The 12,389-nt window shown below is 37.1% G+C and overlaps 1 protein-coding gene across 2 annotated transcripts in view; it reads right to left on the reverse strand.

Annotated features, from left to right (window-relative positions):
* Galnt1 (polypeptide N-acetylgalactosaminyltransferase 1) overlaps positions 1 to 12,389 on the reverse strand; it is an 83,757-nt gene that overhangs the window by 49,461 nt on the left and 21,907 nt on the right. For both annotated transcript variants that reach the window (XM_090353243.1, XM_090353244.1), the window contains exon 2: positions 2,064 to 2,311. In XM_090353243.1, coding sequence (XP_090209369.1) covers positions 2,064 to 2,202 — 139 coding nt within the window. In that variant the 5' untranslated portion in view covers positions 2,203 to 2,311. The remainder of the gene's footprint in view (positions 1 to 2,063; positions 2,312 to 12,389) is intronic.

Below are 12,389 nucleotides of genomic sequence, written 5' to 3' on the forward strand. Positions count from 1 at the left end.
TATAAAATCATGGTGACAAAGGTACAATTATCAACACACATAATTTTCAGATTTAAATATTAGGGATCAAGTACCCTTTTCATTATAAAAGTGTAAAAAGTTTAAACATGACTATATATACCAAGAAAACCTAGGTTGAAAAAGTCTTTGTGTATAATTCCTAAAAAGAGGGAAATAAGGAAAGGGCTATACATCCATGTTTGTTTGGGTTTGGGGGAGGGGTTTGTGTCTGTTGTGGGGATGGAAATCAGGGCCTAGGTGCTATCCCTGAGCTTTTTTACCCAAGGCTAGCATTCTACCACTTCCAGCCATGGCTTCACTTTCTGGTGATTAACTGGAGATAAGACTCTTACAGATGTTTTTGCCCCAGTTGGCTTTGAATCCCAATTCTCAGACCTCAGTCTCCAGAGTAGCTAAGATTACAGTCGTGAACCACCAGTGTCTTAATGGTCATGTGCTCCCCCCGGGTTGGTCATAGGGCTTGAACTCAGAGCCTGGACACTGTCCCTGAGCTCTTTGCTCAAGGCTAGGGTTCACTTTGAGCCACTGTGCCACTTCCATTTTTCTGGTGGTTTATTGGAGATAAGGGTCTCACGGTGACTTTTCAGCCTGGGCTGGCTTTGAACCATGATCTTTATATCTCAGTCTCCTCAGTAGCTAGGATTACAGGGTGACCATGAGTCACCCAGCTCATGTGTTCTTTAATCATAGAGACTTCATAGCTCAGAATAAACTGAATTAGTGCCTCTTCTAGTGCAATCATTTCCATTATGGTTTTAAAATATATGGGAAAGGACCAGGAGTTTGGCCTAGTGGTGAAGTGTTTGCCTAGCATTCACTAAGACCCAGGTTCGATTCCTCTGTACCACATACATAGAAAAATGCTCAAATTGGTGCTGTGGCTCAAGTGGTGGAGCTCTAAGCCTTGAGAAAGCCCAAGGACAGTGCTCAGGCCCTGAGTTCAAGGCCCAGGACTTTTTTTAAAAAATGGGAAAAAAGGAAATATTGTTTGTTGGCTTAAGTATCAAGAGCTTGTAACTCAGTTTTCCAAAATTATCAGTACTGCTTTTATATTTTCCTTGTTTTCAGTAACACTGCAATGATTTCACTATTACCCGTATTGTATAGCTTGATCTTCACCCCTCTGTAAGATCTGGAACTATCTATACAGCATTAATAAAAAAGTATTTTCTAGATTACATATATTTATAAAGACTTCTTCCCCTTAGGAATGTGATAGAAAAGTAACACTCTCAAGATCTGATAATGTAAATTTTAATCTTCCACTAAGTATTAGGTAGACTATGCTATACAACCTTAGTAATTCTAACTACTTTATTTGGTAATAGAAAAATCACTTGCAGAAAATTATCTATATTTAATACTGAACACAAAAACTGAAATAAGCAATTCAACAGTTTCTCTGGGGGCCAGGGGGTTAGGGCTTGAACCCAGGTCCTAAGCACTGTCCCTGAGCCTATTTGTGCTCAGTTCTAGGCACTGTACCACTTAAGCCACAGTGCCACTTCTGGCCTTTTCTGAGTAGCTTATTGGAGAAAAGAATCTCATGGACTTTTCTGTTGAGGCTGGCTTCCAACCTTGATTCTCAGATCTCAGCCTCCTGGGTAGCTAGGATTAGACACAAGCCACTGGTGCCCGGCATATTCCACAGTTTTAACAGAAGTATAATCATCATATATACAGAAAGCTAGATATTACTAATTTTTAAAAGTTACATTATTCAAATTAATAAAATCTAGTGACATATTCATAAATATAGTTTTTTTATTGTTTTTTTTTTTGGGTCAGTCATGGGACTTGAACTCTAGGCCTGGGGGTTGTCCCTGGGCTCTTCACCTCAAGGCTACCGACCTACCCCTTGAGCCACAGCACTGCTGCTGGTTTCTGGTGGTTAATTGTAGATAAGAGTCTCACAAACTTTATTGCCTGGGCTGGCTTTGAACCAGGATCCTCAGATCTCAGGCTCCTGAATAGCTAGGTTTACAGGCATGAGCCACAGTGCCTGGCTCATAAATATAGGTGTTTTACAAAATGTCACTCACCATCCCCAGCAGGAAGTCCTCGCTCCTTTTTCTCATCACATTTGTTGCATTCGCTGAAGTAAAGCAGCAGGAACATATCCAAGAGTACCCAAATCAAGGAGGTGGCTAGAACCACCTTGCAATATGCAAATTTTCTCATGGCACTTTAAGTCAAATGCAAAATTTTAAAATATATATATATGTATATAAATATACAAATATCATGGAAATTATTCCAATCCAGTTTCATCAGAAATCACGTTCATATCCTAGAGAGAAAAAGTAAAAAAGACTTACTTAAAAACTCATAACTTAGGAAATCAATTTCATGATTAATTTGACCATTAATACATTAACTGACAGTAATACTGTTAATAATGAAATTTTATGATTATATAAGTAATTTGTACAAAGCAATATGCAATAGGAAAATAGGTTAAATGAATAAGCATGCACTTTACAGAAGGAAATAGCCAATAAATGTGTAGAAATATGCTCAATTCCCTATAATTAGACATGTGAATTAAAACAAGTGAGCTGCTATTTCACACCCATTAAACATTAAACACATAAATCTTGCTTTTCTTTTTTTCTCTGGTTGGGGGGCCTGAACTACACATAGATCTTAATGCCCTTCCTATTCAATCGCTACACTAAATGCTAAAGCAAAAGTCCATTAACTGCTACAGGAGTCTAAACAACAACCCTAGTCTATACAGTCTGAAGAATTTTACCTGTAATCTGCATTGCAGCACCTTACATGCTAAACTCTATCAGTCTTCCCTACTGAATACTATCCAAAAAAACTCCAATTACCAATAAACTCAGGAAACACTAGCAAAAAGCACCATGGAAAAACTCAGTTCAAACTCTTAAGCATCAATACCAGTGTCTTCATACTCCATTTAAAACAGCCCTAACATCTACAAAGCCATGTCAAAATCATTCACATTTTTTTACACTTAAAGACTATATCACAGATAAAACCAAGAAGTCTTCCTGGCTCATAAATCTGGTCCCTGTCTCTTTCCCCATTGCCTTCTTTTTCTTCTTGAAGAAGGCCTTTGGCCACAGGATAGACAAACAACTAACTTAGGCCAACCACAGAATCTGACTTCTTAGTCTTGTGTGTCACAGTCCTGGAAGGCTATGATCACACTATTCATTGGGAGAAAGCCAAATGAACACTGAGGTCCTTTTGTAAGTATGTTATTATAGGTAATATAGGATAACCACACACAAACATATTTCTAGTATACATATATGAGAGTACTTATTTAGAGCAGAGGCTGACAAACATTACTGGCAAAGGCCAGATGGTGAAGATTTCTGGACTTTGTGAGCCAAGCAATCATTCAACTGGGTGGTCTTATACTATAAAAGCATCCATATATGACAATTTTCTAATGATTTATAAGCATTGAAATGCAAATTTCATGTAACTTTACATTAGAAATGACAAAACATTTCTCAACCACATATAAAAATGCTTAAAAAATTCTCTTGTGAGTCACCACATCGACCCTAATTTAGAATAGATGCTTGGGGATTCTAGGTCAAAGTGATGCATATTTTAAATGTAATTAGATAGCACCTACTCTTTTCTCAAGTGGTTAAAGAAAACCATCCAAAAACTCTGGTGAATGCATTACAGTGTTAGCAACATAAACTATAGTCAAGTTTTTCTGTTTTTAGCAATCCTGGTGAATACATAGTTCATAGCACCAAACAGCCCAGCCTGGCCTGAAACTCACTATAGAGTCCAGGCTATCCTGAAACTCCCCATACTACTTCTACTTTCTGAGAAAATTTTAAAAATTATAAAGATCATAAAAGATTGGTGAAAAGAAGAGTTAAACTAAAAACATTGTAAAAATGACTTTTTAAAAATAACAGTTTTTGACTGATAGCACATCCTTCTGCAGATGTAAATTTTGCCTTGCTGAGGAAAAAATGCATATGTGGCTACTAAGTGCTGATGGCACATGCCTATTTAATCCTAACTCAGGAGGCTGAGATTTGAGGATTCCAGTTCAAAGCCAACCTGGGCAGGAAAGTCCATGAGACTCTTACTTCCAATTAACCACTAAAAACCCAATGTGGAGGTGTGACTCACATGATAGAATGCCAGCCTTGAGTAAAAAAGCTAAGGGACAATACCCAGGCTTGAAGTCAAGCCCCAGTAATGGTCAGAGGGAAAAACTTCAATCAGCATTGAGCTGTAAAATCAAATTCCATTTAAACAAAAATATCCTAAAGTCATTCATTCTCATGTATCAACTTACCACAAAGTGCTTTTTCAAATAAATTCACACCCCAGATGTACATATCCTATATCTCCACTTGAAAAATACATTTTTGCCAAGTGCCAGTGGCTCACGCCTGTAATTCTAGATACTCAGGAGTCTGAGATCTGAGGATCATGGTTCAAAGCCAGCCTGGGCAAGAAAGTCTGTGAGACTCTTATCTCCAATTAACCACCAGAAGGCTGGGAATGGCACTGTGGCCCCAACTGGTATAGCACTAGCTTTGAGCTGAAGAGCTCAGGGACAGAGCCCAGGCCTAGAGTCCATGCCCCATAATAGTGAAGGAAGGAAAGAATGAATGAAGGAAGGAAAGAAGGAAGGAAGGATGGATGGAGGGAGGGAGGGAGGGAGGGAAGGAAGGAAGGAAGGAAAGAAGGAAGGAAGGAAGGCAGGAGGGAGGGAAGGAAGGAAGGAAGGAAAGAAGGAAGGAAGGAAGGCGGGAGGGAGGGAAGGAGGAAGGGAGGGTGGGAGGGAGGGAGGGAGGGAGGGAGGAGAGAAGGAGGGAGGGAAAGAAAAAAACAAAAGAAATTTCCTAAAATCAACCTAATTCAAGGTAACACTGTCTTTCTCAACTTGCCTTAGCTACCTTGTCCTATGAGACTTCAGGCCAGCTGCCACTTGAGTACAAAATCCATTTGTTACTACTTCCTTGACAATGAACTTGGTACACAATATGTATTCAGTTAATGTCCATTATATGAGTTAATGGATCAACAAAACATTAACTAAAATCAATACTAGTATCAATGACACTATAAAATTATCTTTCTTTCTCTTAGGAAATTATGAGGCTAACTTTCCAATTGAAGTGATAACAAGGCTAGAGGTGTGGCTCACATGGTAAAATGGTACCTGTGAATAAGTACAAAGCACTACCAGTGTGGGGAGGGGAGAAAAGAATGGCAGAATGCAAGTTGTGAATTCAAGTGATAAGCCTCAGCTAGGCCTTCCATGCTGCTGGACTGGAAGGATTAACATCCTGAGACTGGCAATACTGCCCAAAGCTATCTATAAATTCAATGCAATGCCTATCAAAAATCCCAACAACATTCTTTAAGGGTATAGAAAAAGCAGTACTGCCCAAAGCTATCTACAAATTCAATGCAATGTCCATCAAAAATCCCAACAACATTATTCAAAGATATAGAAAAAGCAATAATAGAAGACCCTGAATAGCAAAAACAATCCTTAGCAAGAGGAACAGTCCTGGAGGAATATCAAAATTCAAACTCTATTACAAAGCCATAGTAATAAAAATAGCTTGATACCAGTACAAGAATAGGCCTGAGGACCAATGCAATAGAATAGAAGATCCAGACACAGACCTATAGTCACCTAATATCTGAGAAGGAAAAAAAAAAAAAAAACCAGGATTGAAGGAAGATAATGGTGTTGCAGAATTGGCTATATGTGTGCAGAAAATGGAAGCTAGATTCTTCTATATCACTATGCACCAGAATCAATTCCAAATGGATCAAAGACCTCAATGTAAGACCAGACACCAAGAAAATATTACAGGAAGGGATGAGGGAAATATTAGGGCTCCTTGGTATGAGTTAAACCTTCCTAAGTAAAGACCTAGAATCATAACAAATCAAAGACTCGATACACAGGATTGCATCAAACTGAAGAGTTTCTGCATGGCAAAGAACATAAATAGCAAGACAAATAAAAAGCCCACAGAATGGAAGATCTTCACCAGCTATGCATAGACAAGAGCCTCATAGCTAAAATATAGAGTTTAAAAAATAAAACTCCCAAAAACAATTCCTCAAAGAAACAACACCATTAATAAATGGGTTGCCTAAAGACTTAAAAAGAGACTTCTCAGAAATAAGAATGGCCAACAGACACATGAAGAGATGTTCAACATCTGTGGCCATAAAAGAAATGCAAGGGGCCGGGAGTTTGGCCTAGTGGTTAAAGTGCTTGCCTAGCATGCATGAAGACCCGGGTTCGATTCCTCGGTACCACATACATAGAAAAAAGCCGGAAGTGGTGCTGAGGCTCAAGTGGTAGAGCTCTAGCCTTGAGAAAGATAAACAGGATTCTAAACATTCACACACTGAGACAAAAGGAAGATATACTTAGGAGAGGATCATAAGGGCTCAATAGCTATGTGCATATGATCATATAAAAATTCTTATCAATATGAACTCCAAGAAGTAGAAACAGGAAATTTTTTATTTTACTTTTTGCAATTTTTCTTTTCTTTTTGTCACTGCATTTGCTTTCTGTACCTTTTTGTCTTCTATGTAAGTTATCTGATTTGGGGAGGGGAAGGGGAATTATAGAAATGGTAAGGCAAAGGATGAACTAATTCAGCAGTAATACTGACTAGAAATGATGTTGGAAATGAACTATACAACTTTGGGGGGGGGTAACTGGGAGAAAATGAAGGAGGGGATGACACTGTTCAGAAAGAAATGTACTTAATACCTGAACCACGTAACTGTAACCCCTCTGAACATCACCATAATAAATTAAAAAACAAAAAGACTCTGCTAGGCCACCTAATTCCTACTTGGTTCATATAAACCTTAAGTTGTTCTATTCCTCTGGCCAACATACATAGCCAAATTCTGGACTGGGGATATGGCTCAAGTGGTCCAGAACATCCAAAAGAAGCACAAAGTCCAGTACTGCCAAAACAACAACAACAATAATAAAAATCCTATAAATTCCTGACCAAATGGGCCAAAGAATTGTATTGGGAAACGTTTAGGAAAAGTTACATCTCTCTAGGAAAAGAAATGATGAAGAAGCTATACTTTTCCACATAAAGTCTGTATAGCACATTTCAAAGTTTTAGTTAACCTGAGAATGCAAAGGAAGCTATCAACATACCGAGAATGACAAAGTAAAACTGTGAAAAGCACATGAGCCATGATAGTATCATGGAGCCAAATCTACCTGAAACCTTTTATGTACAAAGTTGTTATGTGAGATGATAAAGCCTTCCATGATTAACTGGATATTCTATTCCTATAGTCAAAAACTTCCTGAAATGACAATCTGGCAACCTATAACTACTGGTTCAGATGATATGCATCTTGTAAAGGAAAAGAAGGTGAAAACAGCAAAGGATCTAAATCTATTCTTACAGGTATATAGAATCTCAGTAACTTAACTACAAATTAGAATGTCTGTCATACCTATCTTAGACATAACATTACAATCAGGCTCTAAAGACAGGAAGAGTATGTTCTTAGAAATGTGTCAGGGATTTCATTACTGAGTAAGCATCAGAAAATATAATTACACAAACTTATTAATATAGCACACTATACACTTAAGTTACATGGTTACACAATTGAATATTTGGTTCATTTCTGCCTAAAATATTGTTATGCAGTGCACGGTTGTACTCATACTGGATCACATATCCCTAATTTGTTCAAACGTTTCCAATTATATACAAGATACTACACTACATGGTTTGATGCATATGAACACTAGAAAAAAAAAAAGAAGCTAGTTTGGATAGGCTGGGTTTAAATAAGACTACCAAAAGTTCATGGGTTAGAAACCTAATCATCTAAACTTATGGTTATGAGATCTGGAATGGAGCCTTTGGGAGATAAATAGGTTAGATGAGTTCATGAAGGTGGGAGTCTTGTGATGGAATTAGTGCTTGAGAGGTGGTCTTGAACTACATGTTCCCTTACTCTGATCAAACAATGCTCCCTCCATCATGCTGTCACAGTAAGAAGCGCTCATCAGATGCTGACGCCTGGGTAATGGACTTCCAGCCTCCAGAACTGTGGGAAATATACTTGTAAAAATTATTCATTGGCAAATATTCTATTCTGATGTAGCAACACAAAATATCTCCTCCTCCTCTTCTTTGTGTGTGTACATGCACATCCTTTCTGGGGTTTGAATTCATGTTCTGGGCACTGTCTCTGAGCTTATTCACTCCAGTCTAGTACTCTATCACTTGAGCCACTTCTGGCTTAGTGGTTAACTGGAGATAAATCTCATGTCCTAGCTGGCTTCAAATCCTGATACTTAGATCTTAGCTTTCTGAGTAACTTGGAATCTAAGACTGAGCCACTGGCACCTGGCTTTTCAATATTCTCTACTATCTCTCTCTCTTCTGTTCTAGACTCCCTGATATTATACACACCATACCATCCTTGGGATATTTATCAGTTGTTCAGCATTACGCATCATGTGCTAATGGCTCCTCTATCTTTATTGTCTTCCAAGAATTGTTTAAATTTAAAGCTTCTCCAGCATGAGAAGCTATAAAGCAGACACTATAAAGCAGCATTTCTTCCCCACTGTTATATTTTCCCTTCTTCTTACCTCCTTTCTATCATAGTACCCAACACTACTTTATAATAAATAATTATCCTATAAGTGCCATAAATACAAGTACTATATTTTAATACTACTGTTCTATATCACCTAGTACTTAGCAAATGACAGAAGAGTTCAGTAATTATTATCTAAATTATTAGAAAGCACTATCATATGAAAAGAAAGCTGAAATTTAAATATTTTAAGTATAGGATAAAGATATTTGGTTAAATATTATGCTTTTATTCAAATAGAAAACTGAAAAGTTAAAAAGTGACAACTAATTCAAAACAACGCTAGATTTAAAAGTCTAAGTTGGAAAATGATAAAACTCTTAATTCAAAATAACTTAAGAAATTTAAATTGATAAAACCCTGAAAATATAGAAAAGCATTAAATGAAATGGCAGGAATAAATCCAAATAAAGCAATTATTAAAACTGAAATAAGATAAAATGTGTCCATTAAAAGATAACATTAAGGTTGGGATACAGCTCAGTGGCTAAGTATTTATCTAACATTTACAAGGCCTTGGGATCAATATAGGCCCTATGGTCAATCCCTAGCAAAATGTATAGGAGCACATGCACACATACATACACACAAAATCAAAGAAAAAAAATCAGACAAAAATAACAGGCTGGTAGTGAAATTCATTAGTACATGTTCAGCACTCAATGTTATGGATTGAATCTTAGTATTAAAACAAAATAATGTCCGGGAGTTTGGCCTAGTGGTAGATTGCTTGCCTAGCATGCACGAAGATCAGGGTTTGATTCCTCGGTACCACATACATAGAAAAAAGCTGTGTGGCTCAAGTGGTAGAGCTCTAGCTTTGAGAAAAGTCCAAGGACAGTGCTCAGGCCTTGAGTTCAAGCCCCACAACTGGCAAAAAAAAAAAAAAAAAAAAGATGAACTATCAGACTTCATTAAAAAATAAAAGTTATATGTCACTAATGACAATATACAAACGTATAACAGTTCCAAAAGGTAAAAATAAAAAGTATGATAAACTTAGAGAAAATGCAATAGAATAAACTTGTCTATTTGAGCACTGGAAAGCAAACAGATGGCAGAAAGTGAAAAGAAGCCAATTCTTTAAAGAGGGGAATTTTATTAGGTGATATGTGATTTTATACTGTTTGCAGTGAGGGCAAGAACCACACAGCAGAGTTGTTGCAATTCAAGAAGTCATAATCATGTTGGCTTGTGGAATGAAGAGGTAGGTTTCCAGCTATTAGACTGTAAAATGAAGGGAAAACTCTACTATAGTAGAAACCCCCAAAATATACTATATCTTAAACTCTACCACAATCCCTAGCTGAATTTAGAATTATGTAACACAAGCCCTAAAGAAAAATTATAGCTGGATTGCTGAAATAACTAAACAAAGATAAAGCTGCTTGCTTAACATAGGGTGTAGAGTTTCGAGGTTAAAACTAGCCAGTTAACTAATCGCTTGCTGGAACAATAAAACAGCCAACATTCTTTATGAGAAAATAGAATTGAAGGTCCCCAAAATGTACTATTCACAATACCCAGTGTGCCAAAAGTTAATAAAAAGTCTAGGTATACATAGCTCAATGGTGGAGTTAGTCAAATGAGTGGCGCCCTGGGTTCAATCTGCAACATCACACACACACATACATATACATACACATACACACACACACACACACACACACGTCAAAAAAGTAGTTATTAATTTGAACTTAAGCCTTATTACTCAACATTATTACATGCCCCTATGTTTGTATTTCCCTTAGTGACTATTTCTACTTCTTCATAATAACTACATATTTATAGTAAGCTACGTGCTTTATTATTTGTTAAGCTAATTATTAAAACTGGCTGTAATAATATTAGCTTGCTTGCAATTTCCACTTGCTAACTTATTGTAAAAGTAAAGTATGCATCATCTTTAAACAAGCAAAATTTCTCCATTCATGATTACATCATTTCAAAGCTGACAAAGAAGCAGATATAGAGAGTTTGCAAATACTGTAAGCTGTGTACTGTTTTCACATTGTTAAATGAACATTGAATTGAGTGACTTTTAGCATCCTTTAAGGGCATAAACTTTGTGATCCAATTTTCTAATTTGTGTTTGCTATGTTTCCTTATTAATTATACCTATGCCAGGATACTCCTATGAAAATATTTGAAGAAAACAAGCAGCTATAATTATCTGCCTTACCTGTCTAGGATATTTCCAATTGCAAAATACTGACAGTATGTAACAGACCATAGAATGTTATTCTGGGGCATGAAACTATTATATATTACATTCCTTTTTAAACCTTTGTATAAATCTAGTTCTATATTTCAATGTTATGCACAGGTGGTTCGATTTATAAGTGCCATTATGACATATCTTCTAATAATCACTCTGCTAGAGAACAGGGCATGGGTAATATTGAACTGGTGAACTTCTCCAAATTAGAACAAACTGAAGATTTAGATTTCACGTTTCAATGCCAACCTAGGAAAACCATAGAGGACATTGTCAAAAGACTAAATAAATTGATTCTTTTTGTTCTATACCTCTGAACCCAGCCATCACATTATAATTAAGAAAAGTCCTTAACAATGTTGAATAATTATTGCTGTTTATATGAGTGCAGAAAAATCTAAAAACAATGTGGATGAGCTTGGTGAAAGAGAAAACTTGGGTAGGTTCTAGAAAAATATCTCTGTAGTAACCCTTCCTCATCTAAATTTTTTCTTTCTGTGATTTTTGGCTATCCTCAGTCAAATGCGATCTGCAAATAATAAACAGAATATTCCAGAAATAAAGAATTCATAAAACTATGAAAAGGTAACTTCTAAAACTAATATTGCACATTGTTATAATAAAATGTTGACTTAAAAAAAAAGTAGTTATTAGACATTGGTGGTTCATACCTAGAATCCTAGATACCTAGAAGGCTCAGATCTGAGGACTACAGTCCAAAGCCCGCCCAGGCTGGAAAGTCTTTAAGACTTACCTCTAATTAATCAGCAAAGTTAGATGTGGAGCTGTGGCTCAAGTAGTAGAGCACTAGCCTTGAGCAAAAAAGTTCAGGGACAGTGCACAGGCTCTGAGTTCAAGCCCCAGGACCAGCACCAAAAAATAAAACCCCTCAGGGTTTTATCATAAATATGTTCAAGAAATTAATGAAGAGGGCTGGGAGTTTGGCCTAGTGGTAGAGTGCTTGCCAAGCATGCATGAAGACTTAGATTCAATTCCTCAGTACCACATACATAGAAAAAAAGCCCGAAATGGTGCTGTGGCTCAAGTGGTAAATTTCTAGCCTTGAGAGAACCCAAGGACAGTGCTCAGGCCCTGAGCCCAAGCCCAGGATCCCCCCCCCCCCACCCCACAATAAAACCCTAAAGTAGTTATTGAACACAATTAGTTGTGTTCAGTTTCATAAATGTGTTCAAGAAATTAATGAAGAGGGATGGGAGAACAGCACAGTGATAGAGTGCCTTCCTGACATGCAGGAAGGCCTGGGTTCAATTCCTCAGTACCACATACCCAGAAAAGTCCAGAAGCAGCACCGTGGGTCAAGTGGTAGCACTAGCCTTGAGAAAGCCCAAGGACAGTGCTCAGGCTCTGAGTTCAAGCCCCAGGACTGGTGAATACATACATACATACATACATACATACATACATACATACATACATACATACACACACACACACACACACATATACACACACACAGAAATTAATGAAGACAATTCTTGTCAAA

Source organism: Megascapheus bottae, chromosome 19, assembly GCF_031878675.1.
Source record: "Megascapheus bottae isolate mThoBot1 chromosome 19, mThoBot2.hap1, whole genome shotgun sequence".
Lineage (NCBI taxonomy): Eukaryota > Metazoa > Chordata > Mammalia > Rodentia > Geomyidae > Megascapheus > Megascapheus bottae.